Source organism: Lissotriton helveticus, chromosome 2_1 (assembly GCF_964261635.1).
Source record: "Lissotriton helveticus chromosome 2_1, aLisHel1.1, whole genome shotgun sequence".
NCBI classification, from domain to species: domain Eukaryota; kingdom Metazoa; phylum Chordata; class Amphibia; order Caudata; family Salamandridae; genus Lissotriton; species Lissotriton helveticus.
In genome coordinates, this window is record NC_136059.1 from 987,062,637 (window position 1) to 987,085,271 (window position 22,635).

A 22,635-nucleotide genomic window follows, 5' to 3' on the forward strand; every position below is an offset into this window, starting at 1 on the left:
GGTACATGAAAAATTGAGAGAGGTATATGGTGAGATATAGGGTAGTGCATTGAAGATGCGGAATTGGAAGGGAAATAATAAATATAAAGATACATAAGTACAGGGAAGGTGTATATGTATAAGGAAGATAAAATATGTAGATTTAAGTCATATTTAAAAAACTCAGACTTTCGAGTGTTGCAGTATTTTAAATGTATTTGTTCTTAACAGGTTTATTTTTGTAATTCAATAGTAAATAGTTATGATAAAGATTTACTTATTTATGCAGTCACCTATACACATGTTAAACATAGAATAATATAACCATAAGTAATATGTACATTTGTTAAGCAGAACTAACAAATATCTATATATTTGTAAACATGATTATTATACACGTTTATACAAAGCAATACACATGTGTAGGTACACATGTATAGTCCAAATAAATGCTAATGTACACATGGATCTGTGGGGAAGATCCAACACTTGAGTAGTCTTCTGAAGATAAGGCAATTATCTGTGGATCTTATGTTTGGGGGTAAAGAGTTCTATAGAATGGTCTGCTTGAACAGAGAAGGAAGTCCCACCTATGTGTTTTTTCTTGTATGGTGGGAATTTGAGGGGAGGTACCATTCTAGAGCAGAGGTTCCTTTGTTGAATGTATTTGGTGATTTTATTCCTGGCGAAGAGCGATCCTGTTCCATGTATGGCTTTGTGGGTGATACAGAGCAGCTTGAATGTGGAACTTCTAGCAGCCAGTAACCAATATAAGGCCTTCAAGGCAGGGGAGATGTGAGCTTGTTGCTTTATATGTAGGAGTAGTTTGGCAGCAGAGTTTTGACTCCGTTGTAGTCTTCTCGCAATTGTTAAAGATGATCTGTGGTAAAGGCTACTGCCGTAAATGAGTTTAGACAAAAAAAGAGAGAAAGTAGCCTGGACCTTGTGTGGAAATCCCGGGTGGGGGAAGATGCGTCACACAGTTTTTATAGTAACGAAGCTTGATCTTGCTAGTTTGTCCACTTGGACATTAATTGATAGCTAGGAGTCCAATGACCTGAAAGAGAAAGTAAGTGGGTTCACACATGCTAGTGATTAGGTCGCTTCTTTAGGAGATCTAGTTAGTAAGATTGCTTCTACTACTCTTGCGAGCCTGAATTTCCATAAGTTCACAGGTGAGAGTTTGCTGCCTAAGGTTTGTTTTAACAGTGCATTGTACAAAATGATAAATTATGACACACAATTTTAAAAATAGTAATACAAGAATCTAAAATATACTTGCACCCCTTATATGTTATTTGCAACATTTTAAAAGGCCTCTTTTTTGTTTATTCTAGACTAAAAAAAACAGTTAGGTCATACCTTAACACGGGCAAATCAAAACCACTGTCATTCTGCATAAAACTTCTTGAAAGCTAACCACCCTAGTCCTACATTTGGGTCAGTGATACATCACCTCATAAATATATCATGTTATCAAGTTCATTACCCATCCTTTCACAGTTGATGCTGAAGGATCCTTTCATTGTGTTATGATTTGCTTTCTTGTAATAATTAAGGCTCCTAAAAGCCACATCATTGAGAGACTTATGGATCAGAGGTACCCCTTAAGTCAAAGAAACACCAAAAGTCGGAAATCTTTTGTACTTGCAGGATGACTAAAACCCTGCTCCTTAAACTGAGTCTGTTCCTTGCAATCTCATTAGATAGGACTTCTTATTCTCGAGTCCTGTAGACTTGGCTAACAAAGCACAAATTCGTGCAAATCAGCATGATCTACAAGTGCCTAAGTCTTAAACTAAAATAGCATTTTCACTCAAAAACACAATATAAATTATATAGCTGTTGGAAACATAAGCTAGCTGCACTGCTCCTGTTCCCTGGTAATGGTACATTTATTAGTCTCTTGCATTTCAACGGCATGTTTGCCAGAACAAGGCTTACTAGTCTGCTGCTGTTATCTGAATGCCACCTATTGTTAATTTACTTTACACTGGGACGATTGTCTCTAGCCTAAGAGGTCATGTAAAATCCTAAACTTAAATTACAGTTTCCCAAAACACATCCACCCATATTTAAACCACTTTTAACAACTTTTAAGATCCTTGCTACAATCCAACATTTCCACACAAGAGTTTTATTTTAATGCTTAATACCTGCATTTCTAAAAGTGAAAGGCTTTACATGCAGTCATTTTGCTTCCCCTGTACATTGTAAGCAATACATCCAAGCCTTAAATATGTGTCTCATAAGAAGGGATACTACTTTAATCTTACAATAATTATCTATTAAAGCAGAGGGCTTATCGTTGTAGAGCACGTAGCCTGTTCCAATCACCACCATCAAGATGCTCACATCATAGTAATTTTCTTTTTTAAGTTTCGTGAAACCTAAACTTTTGGCCTTTATTTTCAGAACAGCTGTACCTGTAACTTAATTTCATATGCTTCCCTAATTGCTGCTACCCGTAAGGCATTAAACACCTACAAAGTCATCAACGTTTGCCAATAAGAATCAGTTTATAGATTCTCCCCTGTTGCAACATTAAAGTAAATATTTGATTACATTCGATTTGAAAAAATTTCTATGTTTTGCGGTCCATAACTATTTCTAAAATCCATGTCCGTTTAGCAATTTTTGTTGCTGAAATTATCAAAATGTATTTGGAAAAAACAGCTTTTCTCATCCCTGGTAAATAGCCGGTCTCTGTGTAATAGAAGCCCTAACTGCTTGTTAAGATACCGTAACATCAGAATGTAAGTTTTGAACACACACCTGTTTTTCAGAATTTAATTTCAGTGTATTCTAGGTATTATAATTACAGTTTTACTTGTTACTTTGTTGTTAGCCTGGTTGTTAGTCTCTCCCGTGGACTGCATTCATGAACTGAGTGATTGAAGCTGCTGCAATTGGAGGCTGTGTAAGTGGATTTATGACCACACAAATACTATTCCCACCAGCATAGATAATAACGTGGTTTTAGAGCACTTGTTATTTTCTGTTCATTTGAAAAGTGGAGTTCTGACGTTTGGATGGTGTTATCACACTTTCAGACTGTGGGCATGCATCATATTTAATATTTTTGCTTTGACGATTCTTCATAGTGATTGGATTATGAATGATGTAAGTATAGTACTCATTTGCTTATGTTTTATTTTTGTCTCTTTGCAAAAATACTTTTTCTATAGGCTGATGGAATGGATGAAGAGGACGATCGTATGTCTTACCTGACAGCGATGGGTGCGGACTACCTAAGCTGCGACAGCCGGTTAGTGAGCGACTTTGAGGACACAGATGGTGAAGGGGGCGCCTACACAGACAATGAACTGGATGAGTTAGTGGATGACCCACTACCACTTTCAGCCATTAGCCGCTCATCTGAGCCTGTTCGATCTGAGGAGGTGAGAAATCTCAAACTTGAGCTAAGTGAAAGAAAAAATTAAAGATCACTTTTTTCAATTGTTTTAAATACTATTTTGTCTAAGGAGGTGAGGAATCAGACATTTCAGTTAGTGGCAGAGGAAAAGATTGAATTAGGAAGTGTTCGTTAATTGTCTTAAAAAGAATCACTAATGACTTCAAATAAACCTGTTTTTGTCATCCTGTTTTATTGGTTACGATGCAAAGACTAATTCCTCTCGGAGGGAATTAGTGTGCATTTAAAAAGCCTGATTTTTACAGTAGGTACTATAAAAGTACACAGAATGTGTTAGTTACTCATCCAGAATTTGTTAGTTAATAGTTGATAAAAGAAAACCAGAATAAAGGATTTAAAATTGCCTCGGTACCAACAGCTTATATTTTATTAGCTAGGTTTCTAAATATATCCTTCTAGATGTGCACTGTAGAGATGCTGGTTAACTATGGCGCAACCAGAATTACATCCTAGATGTTATGATGCAAAATAACAATATACGTCTGTGAGACTAAGAGGAACAGAATGTGCTTAAAAATTTACACACATAATGCTATTTGCAGACTATATAGTATTTCCCTATGTGTTTTCTGCATATAGGATTTTGAAATTGAACAAACTTAAAACTGAAATTGATGCACTGTTGACCGATTCAACTTTCGAAACACAATTAAATAGAGAAATGCTAGTTTGAGTTTTTTCACTCGCTGTATGTGCCGTGAGCTGAATGTACTTCACTCTGAATCCCAAATGGGTTAAGGGTGTGCTATATAAAACAACTTTCTATTAAATAAGTAAATCAAGGACCTGAAGTTGATGTTTGTCACTTCTTTCATGTGGTGGCACTAAAGCAAACTCAGTATAAAATGCCCAGCATCACACTGTGCCAGCTATGATCTGAATATAAATTGAAAACACCTTTTAAAGACTGGGAACTTTTCATGTAATTGTCGGCATCGTGTTTTTAAATAGTCCTTACGGAAACCCAGCCCAGAACCAAAAGCTCAGATGAGGAGGGCAGGCAGCAGAGAAGTACTTCGAGATCCCAGTCCACCACCATCTTTCAAGCCAGAGCCACCAAAGGTGAGTGGGGTTCCCTAAGTGTCTGTTCACAAAAAAATGAACGTGTTGATTGCTGTAAGAAACTCTACCTCGGTTGCATTTAAGTGCATCATTAATAGAAGCTATGGATGATTGTGATCTCAAACTTCTCAGATCGAATCCAACTTATCTTGGGGGCCATACTCTGGATGCGCGGTTTTCAAATAATAAAGATATCTCCAATCTTGAAGTCCTCCTTCTGATTTGGTCTGATCACTCAGCATTCTTCTTTAAGATCAACTGTCCCGCTTCCATATAGCCCCTAATAAGAGACTTAAATCTTCCCAGGACAGATCTTGGGCAAAAGTTGACCAAGCTCAACTTGAGCAACTTCTTGTTAGTTCTAGTCCCTCTGTGGAGGATAATCCCGAACTTGCAACGGAGACTTACTCCTCCTGACTCACGATGCCTTCTCCCAACTTGCTCCAATGAATAGAGGTGGCCCTAGCAGAACTCGACCATCCGCCCCTTGGTTCACAGAGGCTCTCGGAATAGCAAAACAAGGTTGTAGGCGTCCAGAGAGGCAATGGAGAGCCAAATATGATCTATACGAGAGAGAAATTTACAAACACTCTTTAACCAAATATAAAGCTCTATTAGTCACAGAAAAAGCAGCTTATTTCTCCTCCCAAATTGAATCCTCTAAAAACTCAGCCAGAGAACTTTATCAAGTTATTTATAAATTAACCAAACAACCTGAACAAAAAAGAGACTGGGTCAATCAGTCCTTCTGCGATGTCATTGCTTCACACCTCAGGGGTAAAGTCAACTCAATTTATTACTCCTTTGCTCCCCATGATTAACTCTTTGTCAGTCACTGGTCAAGACAAAGTGGACTCCGCTTTCGACATGGATTTGTCTAGTTAAAGCTTTGAGTGTTTTTCACCTTTATCCTCTGCATTTACAAAATACCTTATCTTAACTACCAAGTCAGGCTCTACAGATGACCCATGTGCACCTTAAATTATAAAGCTAGTCTCTGACATCATTGCTACTCATCTTTCAGACATATTTAATAATATGTTTAGAACTGGTTTGTTTCCTTCTCAATGGAAACAAGCCTCCATCCTGCTTCTACTGAAAAAAGCTAACTTGGAGCCCGAGGACCTAGCCAATTACAGACCCATTTCTAGGCTCCCTTTCCCAGCGAACATTGTAGAGAAGGTATGAACATGCAACTAAATCAGTTCATCAAGGATTCCACCTGCTTGGATCCCACTCAGTTTGGATTCAGATCCGAACATAGTACAGAGACTGCTCTGATTAAGGCAACCAATGAACTCAAATTCATTTTAGACAATGGGGGATCAGCAGCCCTTATCCTGCTGGACTTCTCCGCGGCGTTTGCCACGGTTGATCATTCCAGCCTGATACACTGTCTGGAAGCAAATGGCATAAAAAATCTTGCCCTGAAATTAATTTCATCCTTCCTACCAAACAGGGAAAACACAATTAATTTAGATGCCTTCTCTTCAAGCGCATTTCGCCTGCCCTGCAGTGCACAGGGGTCCTCGCTCAGCCCGACTCTTTTTAACTTATACGTCAGACCTAGCCCCCCTGGTTGAATCCTTCGGGTGTTCCCATACCTCATATGCCAACAATATGCAAATTATATTATCAGCCTCCCAGGATGCCAATAACACTGGTGCCCGCATACATGACTGCATGAAAGGCATCAATGGTTGGATGAACGGACACCATCTTAAGCTTAATGCTGGGAGACTGAGGTGATCTTACTCTGCAACAAACCCTAGCCTTTGGTCTGCCCAGTGTTTGCCCAGGGAGATGGGCCCCCTTCCTGCACCCACCAGGAAAGCAAAGAGTTTGGGAGTCATGACTGATGACCACTTACTCTTGGGAAACCAAATTAACGCAGTGCTATCTTCCTCATATAACATCCTAAGAATACTAAAAAAAATCTTAATATTTTTGTCTGTCAGTCAGGAAGTAAGTCATTTCTACTCTTGTTTTATCTAAAATTGATTATTGTAACGGCCTCTGCATCAACCTTCAAGCTCAATATCTAAATAAGTTGCAGGTGCTTCAGAATTGGGCGGCCAGGCTCCTTCTGGACGTACCTAGGCATCATTAGTTTTCCACTGCTCTCAAGGATCTCCATTGGTTGAGTCAGAAACAGGGTAAAATTTAAAGCCCGTTGCCTGACCTATAAGGCTTGCCATGATTCAGGACCCTGGTTTCTCAAGGAAGCCATATCATGGTACACTCCCTCAAGGAATTTAAGATCAGCAGGTTATTTCAGAGCTAATACTATCAGATTTAAAAAATCTAAATGGGGTGGCAATAGCTTTGTGGTTAGAGCTGCGACAGCCTGGAATCTCCTTCAACTCAATCTCATATCAGCTCCCTCCCTATCTATTCAGGAGACTGCTGAAAACCTGGCTTTTTAACATAACATAAATGCACTAAGAGTACTTACTTCTGGGATAACCATAAGGATTAAAGTGTCTTTGCATGTAACCTCAAGATGAGCAAGGTTCTCAATTTTTAAATCGGGTACTGTATTTTACCATAGTTAGCAAATTGAGTCTAGGTGTACTGAATGTACGTGCTGTTGTAGGCTGTGAAAGAGTTTTGTGACGCATAGATAGTAAGAGCTGCAATACAAGTCTATATATCTGTTGTGTACCAATCCAAATGGTTTATTCCCATTTAAATTGCAAGACAGCTATCAATATATTTTCCCAAAACTGTGTTTCGACTCCGTTGCATGAAGCATACTGCTGACCATACAAAGGCAGGCATTCTCTGAGTCATAAAAAGGAATTTAAAAGAGAAATAGTGCATTTGGCCATTAGTGCCTTTACATATTTCATTTGTGGGTTAATTTTGCATACTTGCTGATATTGGTAAGTGAGTCTGTTGTTACTGCTACTTAAGACCACAAGGTTTCACATGAGCATTTATTAAATTGCTGTCCTTGGAAAAAGCATGTGGAATTGGAAATATATTACTGCTTATGCTTTTAACGAAGGTCTTTGAATAACAATAAAGATATTAACACAAACAGGTTTGTGGTCTGATCTGTCACCTTAAGATTTCAATAGGCCTGCCATTTGATTGTGAGCTCAATAATGTTAATGAAGTATCCAGCTATTAATTATTTGACTAGATACTGCTCGCATCACTTTCAATCTAAGATTGCTGAAAGAACACGTAATTTTCTCTGAACGATTATTGTGTGCATTACACAAGGGGAGGTATGCTTGAGATTGTGCACGTCGGTGCGACATGCCAATTCAGCCATTGATACCAAGTGTAGTGGGAGAGCAGGAAATGTTTGTGCAACGGACGGGAGTGCAAATATGTTTTAAACTCGCATTAGTCAAAGCAATGATATAGTATGTGACCTGAGTCACCTGCAACAAAATGCAGATCTCTGGAGACACCGCTCAGAGTTAATGCTCCTGCTGCAGATGTCCCGTTCACCCTGCAGAGTGCAGATGCGAATGAAAAGGGGGATAGGAATTTTGCTTGGTAACTGGTTGGAGGGCAGTTAACAATTGATGAGTGGAGGAAGTCATTGTGTGAGTTGCAGTCTCTGGTGGCAGGCAATGATTTGTTGAGGTACGGATGCTCTCAGAGTAAGTTAACAGAAATAATGTGGCCCTGGGCAAGTGATGGCTGAAACTGTACTTTGTAAGAACATTTGGGGGCATCTGCACTTACTCATTTTTTTCTTTTTTCTTTAATTTTACAAATTACATACTGAGTATATGGCTGCACTGTGTAGCCCGCAGGACTATAAAGATTAATTTGTCTAGATGTCTTTGCCATTAGTTCAGGAGGTCAAGCAAAAATACTTCTCAGACCAAGGTTCACTCCAGGGGAGAAGCACTAACTTTGTCTAAAGCAGTAACTGCATGCTTGATGAATACCTGTAAAGCTGGAGTGGAAACCTAGAAGATGGTTCTTCCCTAAGATATTTCTCATACACAGATGAGCTGTGGTCCTCTTCTCTAGCTCACAAGGCCTTCAGTCTGTTAACACTTGGCTTCCTGCCTTAAAGCCTCTTGTTAGGCAGGTGCACACAGCGCTAGGCTTCAGCCCGACTTAAGTCAATGCTGGCCAACACAATCACACTTCATCTCTGGGAAGAGGAGTCGGCCTAATGGCTAGGGCGGTCGATCTCGAATCTGGGGAACCGGGTTCGAGTCTGGACAATGATGCTGAACATCCTGCGATTTGGGGAAAATTACGTAATCTCCCCGTGCCTAAAAAAAATGAATGTGAACATCATGTAACGCAACTGGTGCTATGTAAAGCGCTCGTATACCCAATACCTTCGGGTCAAGTTTGCACTATATAAAACTCCGTAAACTAAAAACCCTGGTTTTCTTATGTAAAACACTCATTTAGGACCATTGGCATGGAAAAACTATGGACAGATCCTGAAACATTCTGCCCAGCCATTTCCAAGAAATTTCTGGCAAATGCATTAAAAGAGCACAAATTAACACAAATATTCCAGTTAGCCAACCCCTCGAGCCAAACGCATAGATTCCTTGATTTTAAGTGCCACTATGAATTTGAGAGGGCTTTGGACATTGTTCATTCGACCCTAGCAAAGAAACTGTTCCTGCAGTTTAGATATGGAACCCTCCCGCTATTCGCAATCACCAACAAGTGGGCAGGAGGTTGTTCCTACCTTTGCCCGGGGTGTCAGACCGAGGAAGAAACTTTGATCCATGTTTCCCTCTTCTAAAATCGGAACCACCTATAGCCAATGACTAGTGTGGTAACTATTTACATGCAGAGTACCTGGACACACATTAGAAGTATATATATGCATCGGCTGAGGAGGGTGTTCTGGTGGGATGCATACAGGGATCTGAGTGATATGGATGGCTTTATATGGAGTTTTAAAGTGTTTAGAGTTTTAAATTTGTATGAAATATGTATTGTAAATTATATTTTTATAATGGATTTTAGAATTATGAATTCCCATAATGACGATTGTATCAAATGGTATTTTTCTTATTTTGCCCAAATGCCATGTTTACTATGAATTGCTTATTTTTGACCTTGGATTGGTAATATTAATTGCTTTTATGTGAATGTGCTTTTATGGCTATATCTAGCCGCAATAAAGTTTCAATTGAATTGAAAAAAAACCTAAAAATCTATACAATTTTGTTATAAATCGGGAGTCTACTAGCAGTTTTCCTGATTTGAGAGTGGAAGAGGTGGATGGAAGACTGAGCAGAGGCTGAGATGATGCAGTGTTAAGGAAAGAGAAGAGGCTAATTGGCTTCTGGAAGGATATGAGGCACCAAAACATACTTGTAAGAGTTAACTCCATTAGAGTTAGAGAATGATTTGCTGCATACTACAGGAAATTTCAGAAATTGAGAACTAGTCAAGAAGTCCTCAGGTTTTACTTTATTCTGCCTTGTGTATATACTTTTACTGGATGTACTATGCACAGTCCCTGAAACAAAGTGATCATTGCTTATTTACCTGCAGTTTAGCAGAGATCCTACTTGATACCTTACTGAGTGCTTTCAAAGAAAGATATGTTTGACCTTATTTAAAAAAGCTACGCTTAAAGAGCTAGTAAGATTTAAGTTCCTCTCTTTCTGTTTTTCTCATTTCAAGCACTGCATCATAATTTATCATCATGGAGGATAGAAGGTTCCTCACTTAACCCCATGTCTTTTGGCTAAATAAAGGGACAATGTAAACATGTGTACTCTAAATTTCTTTTTGCTAATGGTTGAGATGCATGAGGTGATAATATTGATGTTGAAAACTGCACGTTGTCCTTGCAGAACTGGACTGCACTGAATAGTACCAAAGCACAGGTATGTTTGATACTGAAAAGGCTATCTAGAATGTGGTGTGTGATTATGAAAAAGTAGGCTTAATCCATATTTCTTAGTCATATAATGCTGTCTTTCACCAAGCAGTTGCAGTTTTGCAAGACTGAGTGTTAATAAAGTAATAAATGTGGTGTCTTGATTTAAATACACATTTCTCTCTGTACACAGGTCAAACTACAGAGCAAAGAAGATTCATTTGAATCGGTCCGAAGTTCTGAATCCAGGCCAAGTGGCCCCAGTATTGCCAGCAGTGACGCCTCTGTAGGATCAGGAAAGGTGGGCCCTCCACCTGTTGCTCAGAAGCCGTCTGTTGCTGGACGACCCATACTGAAGCCTGCACCTCAAACTAACCTCCAACCAGAGGAGGATGAAGATTCAGTAGAGAGAGCAGTGGATAACAGCAATGCTCCAAAATCTGTACTCGGAAAGGTTAAAATATTTGAGAAAATGGACCACAAGGCAAAGGCGCTGAGGATTCAGGAGCTGCAAGAAGCACAGAATGCAAGGGTGAGAAGCATTTGCAAAATACGATCAGAGTTGTTGTGATCAGTAGACATAATCCTAAATATTTATTCAGTTATCTATTTTTAGCACTCCTTTAGTTTGTAGCTAGGCTTTAATCTGCAAGATGCATACATGCACGCATGATTTACTAATGAACATAGTATTTGTAAAGCATTTCAAATATCATGAGCACCAACATTGACAAAAGGTGTGATGTCTGCATTTTCATGCACGCATGCTGTCCTAAAGATTCCCAATTTCCTTTAAATATCTCTAGTTGGATTTAGTGAACCTCAGAAATCTTTACACTGTGGAGGATTGTTGGACTTGGCCCTTTTTGCAGGGTCATCCCTGAACTTTTTGCCTTCCTCCTATATTTTTTGTCTGACCTGTTGTTGGCTATTTTATGACTCTGGGCACTTTACCACTGCCGATCAGTGCTAAAGTGCGTATGCTCTCCATACTGTAAATTAATGTATGTATTGGTTAGTGATTCCATGATTGGATGTTTGGTTTACTTGTCAGACCCTAGTACAGTGCACTGAGTGTGCCCAGGGCATGTAAATCCAAATGCTGCTAGTGGGCTTGCAGCACTCGTTGTGCCACCCACAGTATCGGCCTTGTAAAACATGTCTAAGGTCTGCCATTGCAGAGCCTGCGTGCAGTCTGGTACTGTCATGCTGACTGGGCAAGTGCACCCACTTTCCAGTCCCTAAACCTTCCCTTTTATTGATATTAGTTACCCCTATGGTAGGCCCAAGGGCAGGGTGCATTGTAAGTATAAGGTAGGACAAGCCCTGATGTGTGTGGCGTGTCCTAATAGTGAATTACAGCCATTTTCGTTTTTCACTATTGCAGGGCTACCTGTTCTCCATAGGCCAGAATGGGCTGCTGGATTGTTACATGTTTATAATCCTAGCAGACTCCGGGAACATGGTAGAAATTCGAGTTTAGTATGCCTGGACTCAGAATAATAAAACACATCTTTCAGTAAAGTGTATTTTAATATTCTGTGTTTGCAAATACCATTTTTAGAAAGTAGGTATTTGCTTGCCTAACCATTTGAGCCCGCCTCTGCTAGGTTGTAAATTCCTCGTCTAGAGTTTGAGTGACAGGGCTGGGGGGTTCCAGGAGACAGAATGAGTCAGCCCAGTGATGAATAGAGAGATCTGCGTCTAGATGGGAGGGTGGAGTTGCACCTGGGACCTGAATAGGACTGTGCCCGCCCCCACAGTGCTGGCTCCACCCCCTGTTGTGCGTCTGATGTCTGCCCTGCACAGTGAGAGAAGAGAAGAAAGACTGTCAACAAAGTGCTCCAGGACTGTACTTGCCTTCCACAATGCTGGCTCCTCCACCTGTGGGGCGTCTAATGTGCCTGCCCTGCGCTATGAAAGGAAAGGAGAAGTCTGGTAAACTGAGTGCTTCAGAACTGGTTTGGACTGGGCACAGGCCCCTCCCCCCTCAGAGAACAAAGGATTTTGGGGTATAAATATTGGGACCATGATCCCAAGAAATTAGATGACTCCTGGAACTGACAAGACAAAACCTCTGCTGAGGAGAAGGAACCTGAAGAAACTGAGGAGAGACTATTCCCAAGCTGAAGTGCTGATTGGGGGATTGGCCTGCAGTGGTTGCCTGACTGCCAAAGAGAGGAGAAAGGACTTTGTGGACTTTACCTTTAATTTCCAACTTGTGCAAAGATCTCCAAGGGCTTGGAAGAGAGCTTGCCCCCTGACCGAAGTCCCAGGACCAGTGGACTTCACCAGCCTTTGTGAATTGCTGCTGTTCCAGTGGCTACAGAGGCAGGGAGCTGTGACCGACTCTCACGACCGGCCTGGTGTCCTGTAGGCAACGCATTGAGCAACGTCCGCCTCGAACAACGCAAGCTCTGCGCTCACCGACTCCGTCCCGATGCCGTCAACGAGCCATAGCCTGCACCGCAACTGGAAGGACACCACGACGTGCAATGCCTCGCTACACCGACTCAAACTGGTCTGACCGACGCTTCACTGCTGCTGACTTCGAGTCCTGTGACCGCACTGGAGTTGGACACCACCTCGCACGCTTCGCGATGCACCGCCCGACTCACACCGCTGTCCGGACTGATCGACGCCAGCTCCCGAACTCCGGCTCTGTCGGTGCACCATAAAGCTGGAAGCACCGCAACGAGCAACGTCCGCCTCGAACAACGCAAGCTCTGAGCTCACCGATGCCGATCAACGAGCCGTAGCCTGCACGACGACTGGAAGGACACCGTGACCTGCAGCGCTTTCTTTTTCTACACCGCGATGTACCCCGGAACCGGCTCACACATCCGTGCCGGCCGACTCAAGGAAAAGGTACTGTGACGAGCCGTAGCCTGCACCGCGACTGGAAGGACACCGCGAAGTGCAACGCCTCGCTACACCGGCTCGAACTGGTCTGACCAACGTGTCACTGCTGCTGACTTCGAGTCCTGTGACCGCATCGGGAGTTGGGCACCGCCTCGCACGCTTCGCGATGCACCGCTCGACTCGCACCGCTGTCCGGACTGATTGACGCCTGCTCCCGAACTCCGGCTATGTCACCGCACCGTAAAGCTGAAAGCACTGCAACGATGAACGTCTGCCTCGAACAACGCAAGCTCTGATCTCACCGACGCCGTCAACGAGCCTTAGCCTGCAGCACGACTGGAAGGACACCGTGGCCTGCAACGCTTTCTTTTTCTACACTGCGACGAACCCCGGAACCGGCTCGCACATCCATGGCCGCCTCAAGGAAAAGGTACTGTGACTGAGTCTGTCGACATTTGACCGCCTCGATCTGCTGGATTTGTCAGACTCTGTGTCTGCATCGCTGTAGCCGGACAAGGCTACCGACTCGCACAGAACCTTGAACTAAGCTTTTTAAACCTGAACTCTTGAAATTTGATAGTAATGTGGATTCTTTTTGTCGTTTATTGGTCTTATGGTAACTCTATATAAAGTCAAACTTATTTTTTATATAAAACCTGTGAGGTGTCCATTTGTAGTGTTGTCACTGGGTTACTGTATGTGGTCACCAATGCTTAAGAGGGTAATTCCCTTGCCCTGACTAGAGGAGAGGGTCCCTGCTTGTCACAAGTACCTACCTGTGCCAACCAGAGACCCCCCAATTCTAACAAGGATTTTGAAGCACTACAGGTTCACAGACACACTCTGATATTGTCATTCTGCCTATTAGTGCTGCCTTCTACAAACCACCCTTAAATGTAAGTTTTTTATGGTATTGGAAATAGGATCTTAGGAATTTGGCTAATAGACCAACGTGATAATAACATACCTATGATTGCAGTATTATTTTCAAAATATTTGCTGTTTCGTTGGGTCCAGTCAGCACAAGTTTATGCAATGAATCCTAGTTCCATCTGTACACAGTTCCTGGACTACACCATGACCCTTCAACATATACAGCCAGAGAAAGCCAAAGCGTCGATTGACTGGAAAAGCAGAGTCCTTTATTCGTTCTGCAATGAACATAGGCATGAAAGATATATAAAAACTATACTTAGCTTCTGAACTTTCCAGCCGAATCCAAAGGTATGGCAGGGACTTTCCATAGCGAGATAAATCTCCTGGTGATGCATATTTCTTATCTTTTTTATTGTATTTTTTTCTCTGGTGGCAGTGTTACTGCTGAAAAAGCATTTGAATCAAAAACATTGCGTAAAAGACATCAATCATTGTTTTTGTTGTATTTCGGTTGGACAAATGCAAACCATAAACAAAAAAAATCATTAATAATCATTAAAAAAGTAAGTTTTCTGTATCCGTGTTTTGACCTCTAAATTTCTGCATAGAACTGATTTCACCTATTACAGAGGTGCTTCGAATATCCTCGAGATAAACATTGTCAGTTGACTTCTGCATCAATGGCTCCTGCTCACTTATGTTACATTAGAGTGTTAACTATATCCCTTCACAATCTTCAACCCGTCCTTCTCCTGTCACGCTGCAGCAATGCACCCCTCCCACCAGCACCATGTACGCTATATATAGAACTGATGACATTCTTCCACCACTCTCATTGCAACTCTGGCATCCAAAAACAGCTCCATGGGCATTGGAATGCTTCTCTTCTGGATGCAATTGAGGATGTAGATTCTAAAGGCCTTGCTAATATTGTAGGACCTACCAGGACCTACCAGTCTGGGCCAAGGACCCACCAGACTCCTTTAAAGTCTCTGGATAGCATCAGTCATCTGTGGTAGGCCAGTTCGGCCAGTATGTTTTTTTGTGGAAATGGCAGTAGATACAACCATTTCTTACTTATGATCAAATGACAAAGCCCTGCTTTCAGTTTCTGCCCACTTTCCCTTCTCCTCCTTACCAGTTGTACCAATTAAGCCAAGAATTGGTAGAAAATATATCTGCTACAATGGATGCAAGCAAGGTTTCCAGAACATGCATGATGATGTACATAGCTATACCCGATCTATTTACTCACTGTCAAAAAAGGCACGCATATCTTCTCTTCCACCCATCATCTTGTACCTTTGAATCGTGATCAGTTCTTTTTTCATGTGGAAAGCCATGATATTTAAATTTTTGAGGTTTTGTTAAATAGTCAGTTCTGAATGTCATCAGATCAGTGGAAATGTTAAAAGTACACATTTGGGAGAAAGAGAGTAGTATCGGCTGTAGAAGAGGTCTGGAAGTAACCATGGACAGAGATAAGCTGTCAGTAGAACAGAGATATAATCTTGTTCATACCTCAAGTTTATGTGGTTTACATTTTTGGAAAGCAAGCATATAGACACAATCACCACAATTGCTAGAAATACTTGTAAGCGAGAACAAGACAAAAAAAAGTTCTTCCGCCCACAGATAAATCGGCAGATAACTTTTTTGGGAAGGTTTCTCATGTGGTGAAATATCTCCAGCCAGGGTAAAAGCTTTGTCTGAATCGGATGCATGTAGACTTAGCACTGCAATCTTATGATGAGGCTTTGTAAGACTTTTTCATTTAAGTTTTACCATTTAGCGGAACTTAAATTACTGCCTGCCATTTTTAGTAACCTACAACGGAGTTCATTTTGTTTTGAGAGATTGATCTGTTTGCTGATCCAGAGCCACGATTTGTAAGGCCACAAGTCAATGATTTTTATTCTCCCAGAGAGTGGTAGATTTCAATTCAGAAATCAGTTGTGGCAGGGCTTATGACATAATTTAATCCAAACTAAGGACCTCACTAATGATACATTGATGCAGCAGGATGTTCACCTATGGTTAATTCACTAGCAGGGAGGAGAAATATAATCCACAATAGATCTATTACAACGTTACTGATAGTCTTCCTAGCCTTAAAAACACCCATCCCAGTTACGTTTGAATTCTTAACTTCTTATTGAGGGAAAAATGCAGATTCCCAGACCCCTTTAGTGGCCCCTCTCTAAACATAGACGAGATAAAACTCTAGAAAGGTGTGAATTCCATTTCAGGTGTTGATACTAATACACTAACCTTCCCTTTTTCTCTGTCCAATTACATTTTGCCTTGCTCTTGTTTAAAGACTATGGTCATAATAAACATAACTTTGACTTGACTTGACATTTTGCCTTTAAGTCTGTGGTCTGGGGACTTGCTATAATGCAGTGTCTTGAATATGGCAAATGTAGTTCCGATTCACAATGGGACTTATGACTTGTAAAGTTACAAGTGCGGGGTCTCTGCACTCGTAGTGGAATTTCCATACTGAGCGCTGCAGTGCAAAGATTCCGCCTGAGAGGAGAGACTCCACACTCATAACTTTACAAGTTGCTAGTCCCTTTGTGAATCAGGCCATGTGTTATCACAGATACACCACTGAAACATTGGCATTAAAATCTGCAAATGCGTCCCCATGTGCCATGCCAGAATCACCTTAGCATTGTACTATGGTGTTTCGGATAACTACAATCTGCTAACAGATACTTCCATGAAGTAGTTAAAATATTTGAGAACACATATCTGGCATAGTAAACGTGTTCTGTTCCATATACTAGCTGTTGAAGAGACGGAGTACATCCATATTCTTTCTTTTTCCAGCTGGGCACCCATACCCATGGGACATGTGAAGGCACCACCTTCTGGTGATTCTAGAAGAATGTCTTATTAGATTTGATCACTGGAACCTCTTTTGCATAGCTCCACCACCAATTTGGTTTCTGTTGAGGATGGTTGACTGGTAGTGCAGGCTTTAGGTATAAATATGGCAGTGATTGAGGTCTACGATATTGACATACACTGGCCAAATATCATTGTAAGATTGTGGCTGCCACTAAAAAGATATTTCTAAATGAGAAAATACAATTTAAAAAAATGCCTGCTCCTCTATTGTGTAGTAGTTATCGTCCTATATCTCTTTTAAATTCTGATGTTAAGATTCTTGCCAGCATTCTAGCATCACGACTCCAAAGTTTTGCCTTCTTTAATACATAATTCCCAAGTAGGTTTTGTTCCCGGTCTTTCCTCCCGCAATCATTTACGTACTCTCTCCCATGCCCTATGGTCCGCTAAAAATCTTGCAGATGATGCCCTCCTTCTTTAGATGCTGAAAAAGCATTCGATCGCATTGAGTGGGAATACCTTTTTACTATAATGCAAAAATTTGGATTAGGTGATCAGTTCATAGCCAAAGTACGACTACTTTACGATAGCCCATCTGCCCAAGTTAACTGTGGAGGTTTTCTCTCTACTCCATTTCCTATTCGGCGGGGTACCCGTCAAGGTTGTCCACTCTCCCCTCTTCTTTTCCTTTTGGCTATGGACCCTCTGGCTGCTGCAATTCGTCAATCGGATGCTGTGGTGGGTGTTCCTCTTCCAATTGGTCATTCAAAAATCTATTTATATGCAGACGATATTCTCCTTACACTTACTAATCTTTCGCGATCACTCCCTGCTCTCCTCCGTGTCATTGATGATTTTTCTTCTTTTTCTGGCTATAAGATAAACTGGGACAAAAGCGAAGCCTTACCTATGTCCCTTGGTACTACAAAGGATGCAATCTCTGGTTTTCCATTTCACTGGCAACCTTATCGGCTTAAGTACCCCAAGGGGGTTGGATAACGTTGTCACGGACAATTTAACTCCCTTGATTGCGCAAATGCAAAGGGACTTCGATAAATGGAAGGCCCTGGGTTTATCCCTTTGGGGACGGGTTCAGGCGATTAAGATGGTCACCTTACCGCGTTTTCTTTATGTTCTGGGTATGCTCCCTTTGACTATTCCTTTGGCTACTCTTCGGTCCATTGATTCCAAAATTAAACTTTTTATATGGGGTACAGTTAAACCGCGTCTCACCTTTGCAAAATTAAAATCCCACCAATTGCAGGGAAGTTTGGGTCTTCCCTCTATTGAGCACTACTCCCTTGCCCTTCATCTTTCCCATCTTTCTTTCTTTTTACCTAAGTCTAAAGACACCCCTCAGTGGGTGCCACTTGAACGCCATTTATTGGCTTCTGGCCCTGGTTTGTCCCTTTTCTATGGCAAGGGTTCCAGTTCTCTTGATCCCAAAAATCCTATCTTATCTGCCATGTTTAAGTCTTGGCAAAGTAGTCACCGTCTCCTTAAATCTAATTTGCGGCTTCACTTTAATGCTCCTATATGGTCTAATTCGGCTATTCGAGTTCGAGGTCGAACTGTATCCTGCCCTTTATGGCAGGAAGCTGGTATTCATTCCCTGGAACTACTGTTTCATGGTGACAATTTTAAATCCTTTTCCCAATTACATGAGGAATTTCATCTACCGCCCACTCAATCCTGTAAATATTCTCATCTTCAGCAAGCTCTCACAAAACATCTAAGTTCCCCACCTGAATTGTTGTCTGCTTCTCCTATTTTGTCTTACCTGAATTTATGGGGAACTTTTAAGGGTGTCACTTCTGGTCTTTATAAGACTTTTCTGCACCCTCTATTTTCGCATCCCCTTTCGAAAGCTCTTCAATTGAAATGGCAAACACGCCTCTCGGTGACATGCTCAAATACTCAATGGGATCTCATTTTGGAAGGATTACATAAGGGTGTTCGTGAAGCTCGCCTTAAATTTTGTATTTTTAAAATTCTTCATGAATGGCACTGGTCTCCGGTCAAATTACATCATGCTAAGTTACTCTTGCATTCCTTGTGTTGGAGATGTTCTGCTTCCGGCTGTATTCTAGATGGGAGGAGCACTCAGAGTTTTCCACAAAATTAATTATGAAAGTAAACTTATTTTTTCAAAATTTTTAGATTTTTGGCTACCAGCGTGCTGCCGTGGTGGCACGTATGTCCTGTTACGCGCCTGGACTAAAGAACCTATCTTAAGAGTCTGGGACCCTTAACCTCAGCGCACTTTATCTGTGCGCGGTTGTCTCTGCGACACTCCGCTTAATTATTAACATATTCAAATCAAGACTTTAAATTCTCAAAATTCAAATGTTTATCATATGTTTAAACAAAAAATGATTGCAAATATTGTACAAATTTACTCTGACAGAATATTATTCATTCAATACATGATTTTTCTCTCAATGCATGATTTTTCTAACATTTACAAATTCAAAACAAACAAATTTCTTCACGTAGATGACTTTTCTCTTTCGCCCAATGCATTTCAAGCTCTTAGAGCTCTTCCTCAGGGGCCTGTAAACTGAATGGTAATTTAATGTTACTACCTATGTTTTGTGCATAACACAGAAAACCAAAACATCATTATGTACAAGGAAATGTTTCCAAAGATTTTCAAGAAGACATGCTAGTGTGCTTTAAAACCACAGATCACCCACACCACTGTGAAATGAAAATAACCGAAGTTTCTAGTAAAAGCAACTCACTGTTGTCTCTGACACCAATTAAATCAATCTGAACCGGAAGAAAACACAAATCATAGCGTTTACACCTCACAACTGCTTTATACTCGTTCTCCCTGTATAGGGCTCAAATTCTACAGTGTTCACCCTTCGCTTACCGCAAAGTCTCTTAGAAGCTCAGTGCGGAGTGTTCATCTCAGTAGGGACTCGTCTGGGTTCTGAAAAATAACGATGGACAAATCTCTCACTGCCGGGTTCACAACCATTTCCTCACCAAGACTATATTCACACGCGCTCTATCTGTCAGCCTCTTACCTCAACTCGTAATGCTGAAGTTTCTAAGTACTGTTCTCTGCACCGTCTCTGTGAGTTTTCTGCCGCACGGCTCCTCCGACCAGCTACACTACACCTCCATGATCACGCTGCCTGTATAGCGTGGCAGCTATACGTAAACACTGAAAACGGACTACAACTGAGTTCTATACTAACACAGACTGCGGGCGCCATATTGGAGAATCGAAAGACGGCTAACTAAACAACACTAATCACCCTAAAGGTCTCCAAAGAAAATCTATAGAAGAAGTGATAAAAAGAAACGTAGTGTGATAGAAAAAGGGACAGATAAAAGAGTGAATGGGAAAAAATTGTGCCATACTTCATACTTTTGCCAACTTATGCATGTTTCTTATATCATCACTTTGGATAGTGCTCGCAACTTGCTGGTGCAGGTTCAGCGGGCAAGAAGATTCAAATAAAACAAGATAGATCTACTTTTTCATTTAACCCTTTAGGTTCTTGAGTTGACAAGAATTTAATCCAGTGTATCTCTCTTTGGAGGAGGGACCTGGTGAGATCAACCCCCTCATATGTCTTAACAACTTCCAGTATGGAGTACCTGATCTGAGCAATGCTATGGTTATTGTCATTCCAATGTTTTGACAAATTACTTTTTACGTTTTTGTTCCTTATTGTGCTCTTATGTTCGGTTATTCTTGTTTTCAATTTTCTCTCAGTTTTCCCTACGTAAATTTTCCCGCAGGGACATTTAATGTAGTAGATTAGGTTATTAGAATTGCAGTCTCCATTATGCTGAAGAGTAATTTCTTTTCCAGTTTGTGGATGATGCAACTTTTTGCCAACTATCACGTTGGAACAATGTACACAGTTCTGGCATTTTTTCATCCCTCTATACGTTGCTTCAGTTTCTCTTGTCGGAGTCATCAATAGTTCTTTGAGGTTCTTTGACCTTGTATATGCGAAAATTGGTTTCTTATCAAAAATACCATTAAAGTCATCTTCATTCTTTAAAAGGTCCCAATGTTTGTTGATGATTGATTTGATTTTTTGGGAAGAGGTAGAAAATTTTGACACGAACACGTGCCTGTCCGTAGTTTTTTTAGGCTTCTGGATTAACAAATTCTCACGACTGTATGTGTCAATCCTATGTTTAGCTGCGGATAAAATATCGTCTGGGTAACCTCGTTCTTTGTATCGTAGATGTTGTGCTGTGAGATTCTCCTTCAGATCTTCATCATGAGAACAAATCCGTTTAATTCGCATATATTGAGACACCGGTAGATTGTTTCTCAGGTTCTGGGGATGGAAACTTTGAAATAACAAAGAATTGTTTACATCTGTGTCTTTTCTGAAAACTTTCGTTATCATCTGGGTATCCTCAATCTTAATCAGAACGTCTAAAAATGGCAATTCCTTGTCACTTATAACATGAGTGAACTCAATGTTCTCTTCACAATAATTCAATCTGTCAATTTCATTTTCTAGGCTTTCTTTTGTTCCAGACCATAATACAAATATATCGTCTATGAATCTGCGATATAAAATTGCATGTTCCTTCCAGACCTCATTCGTGTATATATGATCCGCCTCAAATTTTGCCATAAAGGTGTTTGCATATGCCGGTGCCCCGGCATATGCATTAAATTTAGATTGATTTAATTGGTGTCAGAGACAACAGTGAGTTGCTTTTACTAGAAACTTCGGTTATTTTCATTTCACAGTGGTGTGGGTGATCTGTGGTTTTAAAGCACACTAGCATGTCTTCTTGAAAATCTTTGGAAACATTTCCTTGTACATAATGATGTTTTGGTTTTCTGTGTTATGCACAAAACATAGGTAGTAACATTAAATTACCATTCAGTTTACAGGCCCCTGAGGAAGAGCTCTAAGAGCTTGAAATGCATTGGGCGAAAGAGAAAAGTCATCTACGTGAAGAAATTTGTTTGTTTTGAATTTGTAAATGTTAGAAAAATCATGCATTGAGAGAAAAATCATGTATTGAATGAATAATATTCTGTCAGAGTAAATTTGTACAATATTTGCAATCATTTTTTGTTTAAACATATGATAAACATTTGAATTTTGAGAATTTAAAGTCTTGATTTGAATATGTTAATAATTAAGCGGAGTGTCGCAGAGACAACCGCGCACAGATAAAGTGCGCTGAGGTTAAGGGTCCCAGACTCTTAAGATAGGTTCTTTAGTCCAGGCGCGTAACAGGACATACGTGCCACCACGGCAGCACGCTGGTAGCCAAAAATCTAAAAATTTTGAAAAAATAAGTTTACTTTCATAATTAATTTTGTGGAAAACTCTGAGTGCTCCTCCCATCTAGAATACATTTTGAGACTTTGTCCACAAGGAGTGTGAGCACCAACCATGGCCTTTGAGCAAATTTCAAGCATCACAGACATCAGAGCAACAACTCTAGCATATACATCTGAACAAGCGGATGACATCTACGCACTTATACAGGACGTCAGAACTTCTAATGTACAAGGAAATACCATCATCCAACAACTGAAACAATTAGAATTTCTCGCAAAACGGGAAATCAACCAAAAACTGCACGCATCAACCCTGGTGCAGTATCATAGGGTAAAAAGAATTCCACGAGGGCTAAGGATGTCAATTAAACCCATGTTGAATAGATTTCACCTTAACAAGGAGTTTATGGAGAGGTGGTATTCCATCCTAAATAAATGCTCTTTGGA

The 22,635-nt window shown here is 40.7% G+C and overlaps 1 protein-coding gene across 4 annotated transcripts in view; it reads left to right on the forward strand.

Annotated features, from left to right (window-relative positions):
- Nucleotides 1–22,635, forward strand: part of LOC144818378 (tight junction protein 2-like) — a 438,051-nt gene that overhangs the window by 395,370 nt on the left and 20,046 nt on the right. For all 4 annotated transcript variants that reach the window (XM_078675742.1, XM_078675743.1, XM_078675740.1 and 1 more), the window contains 3 exons: nucleotides 3,168–3,380; nucleotides 4,367–4,477; nucleotides 10,504–10,842. In XM_078675742.1, the coding sequence (XP_078531868.1) occupies nucleotides 3,168–3,380; nucleotides 4,367–4,477; nucleotides 10,504–10,842 (663 nt within the window). The remainder of the gene's footprint in view (nucleotides 1–3,167; nucleotides 3,381–4,366; nucleotides 4,478–10,503; nucleotides 10,843–22,635) is intronic.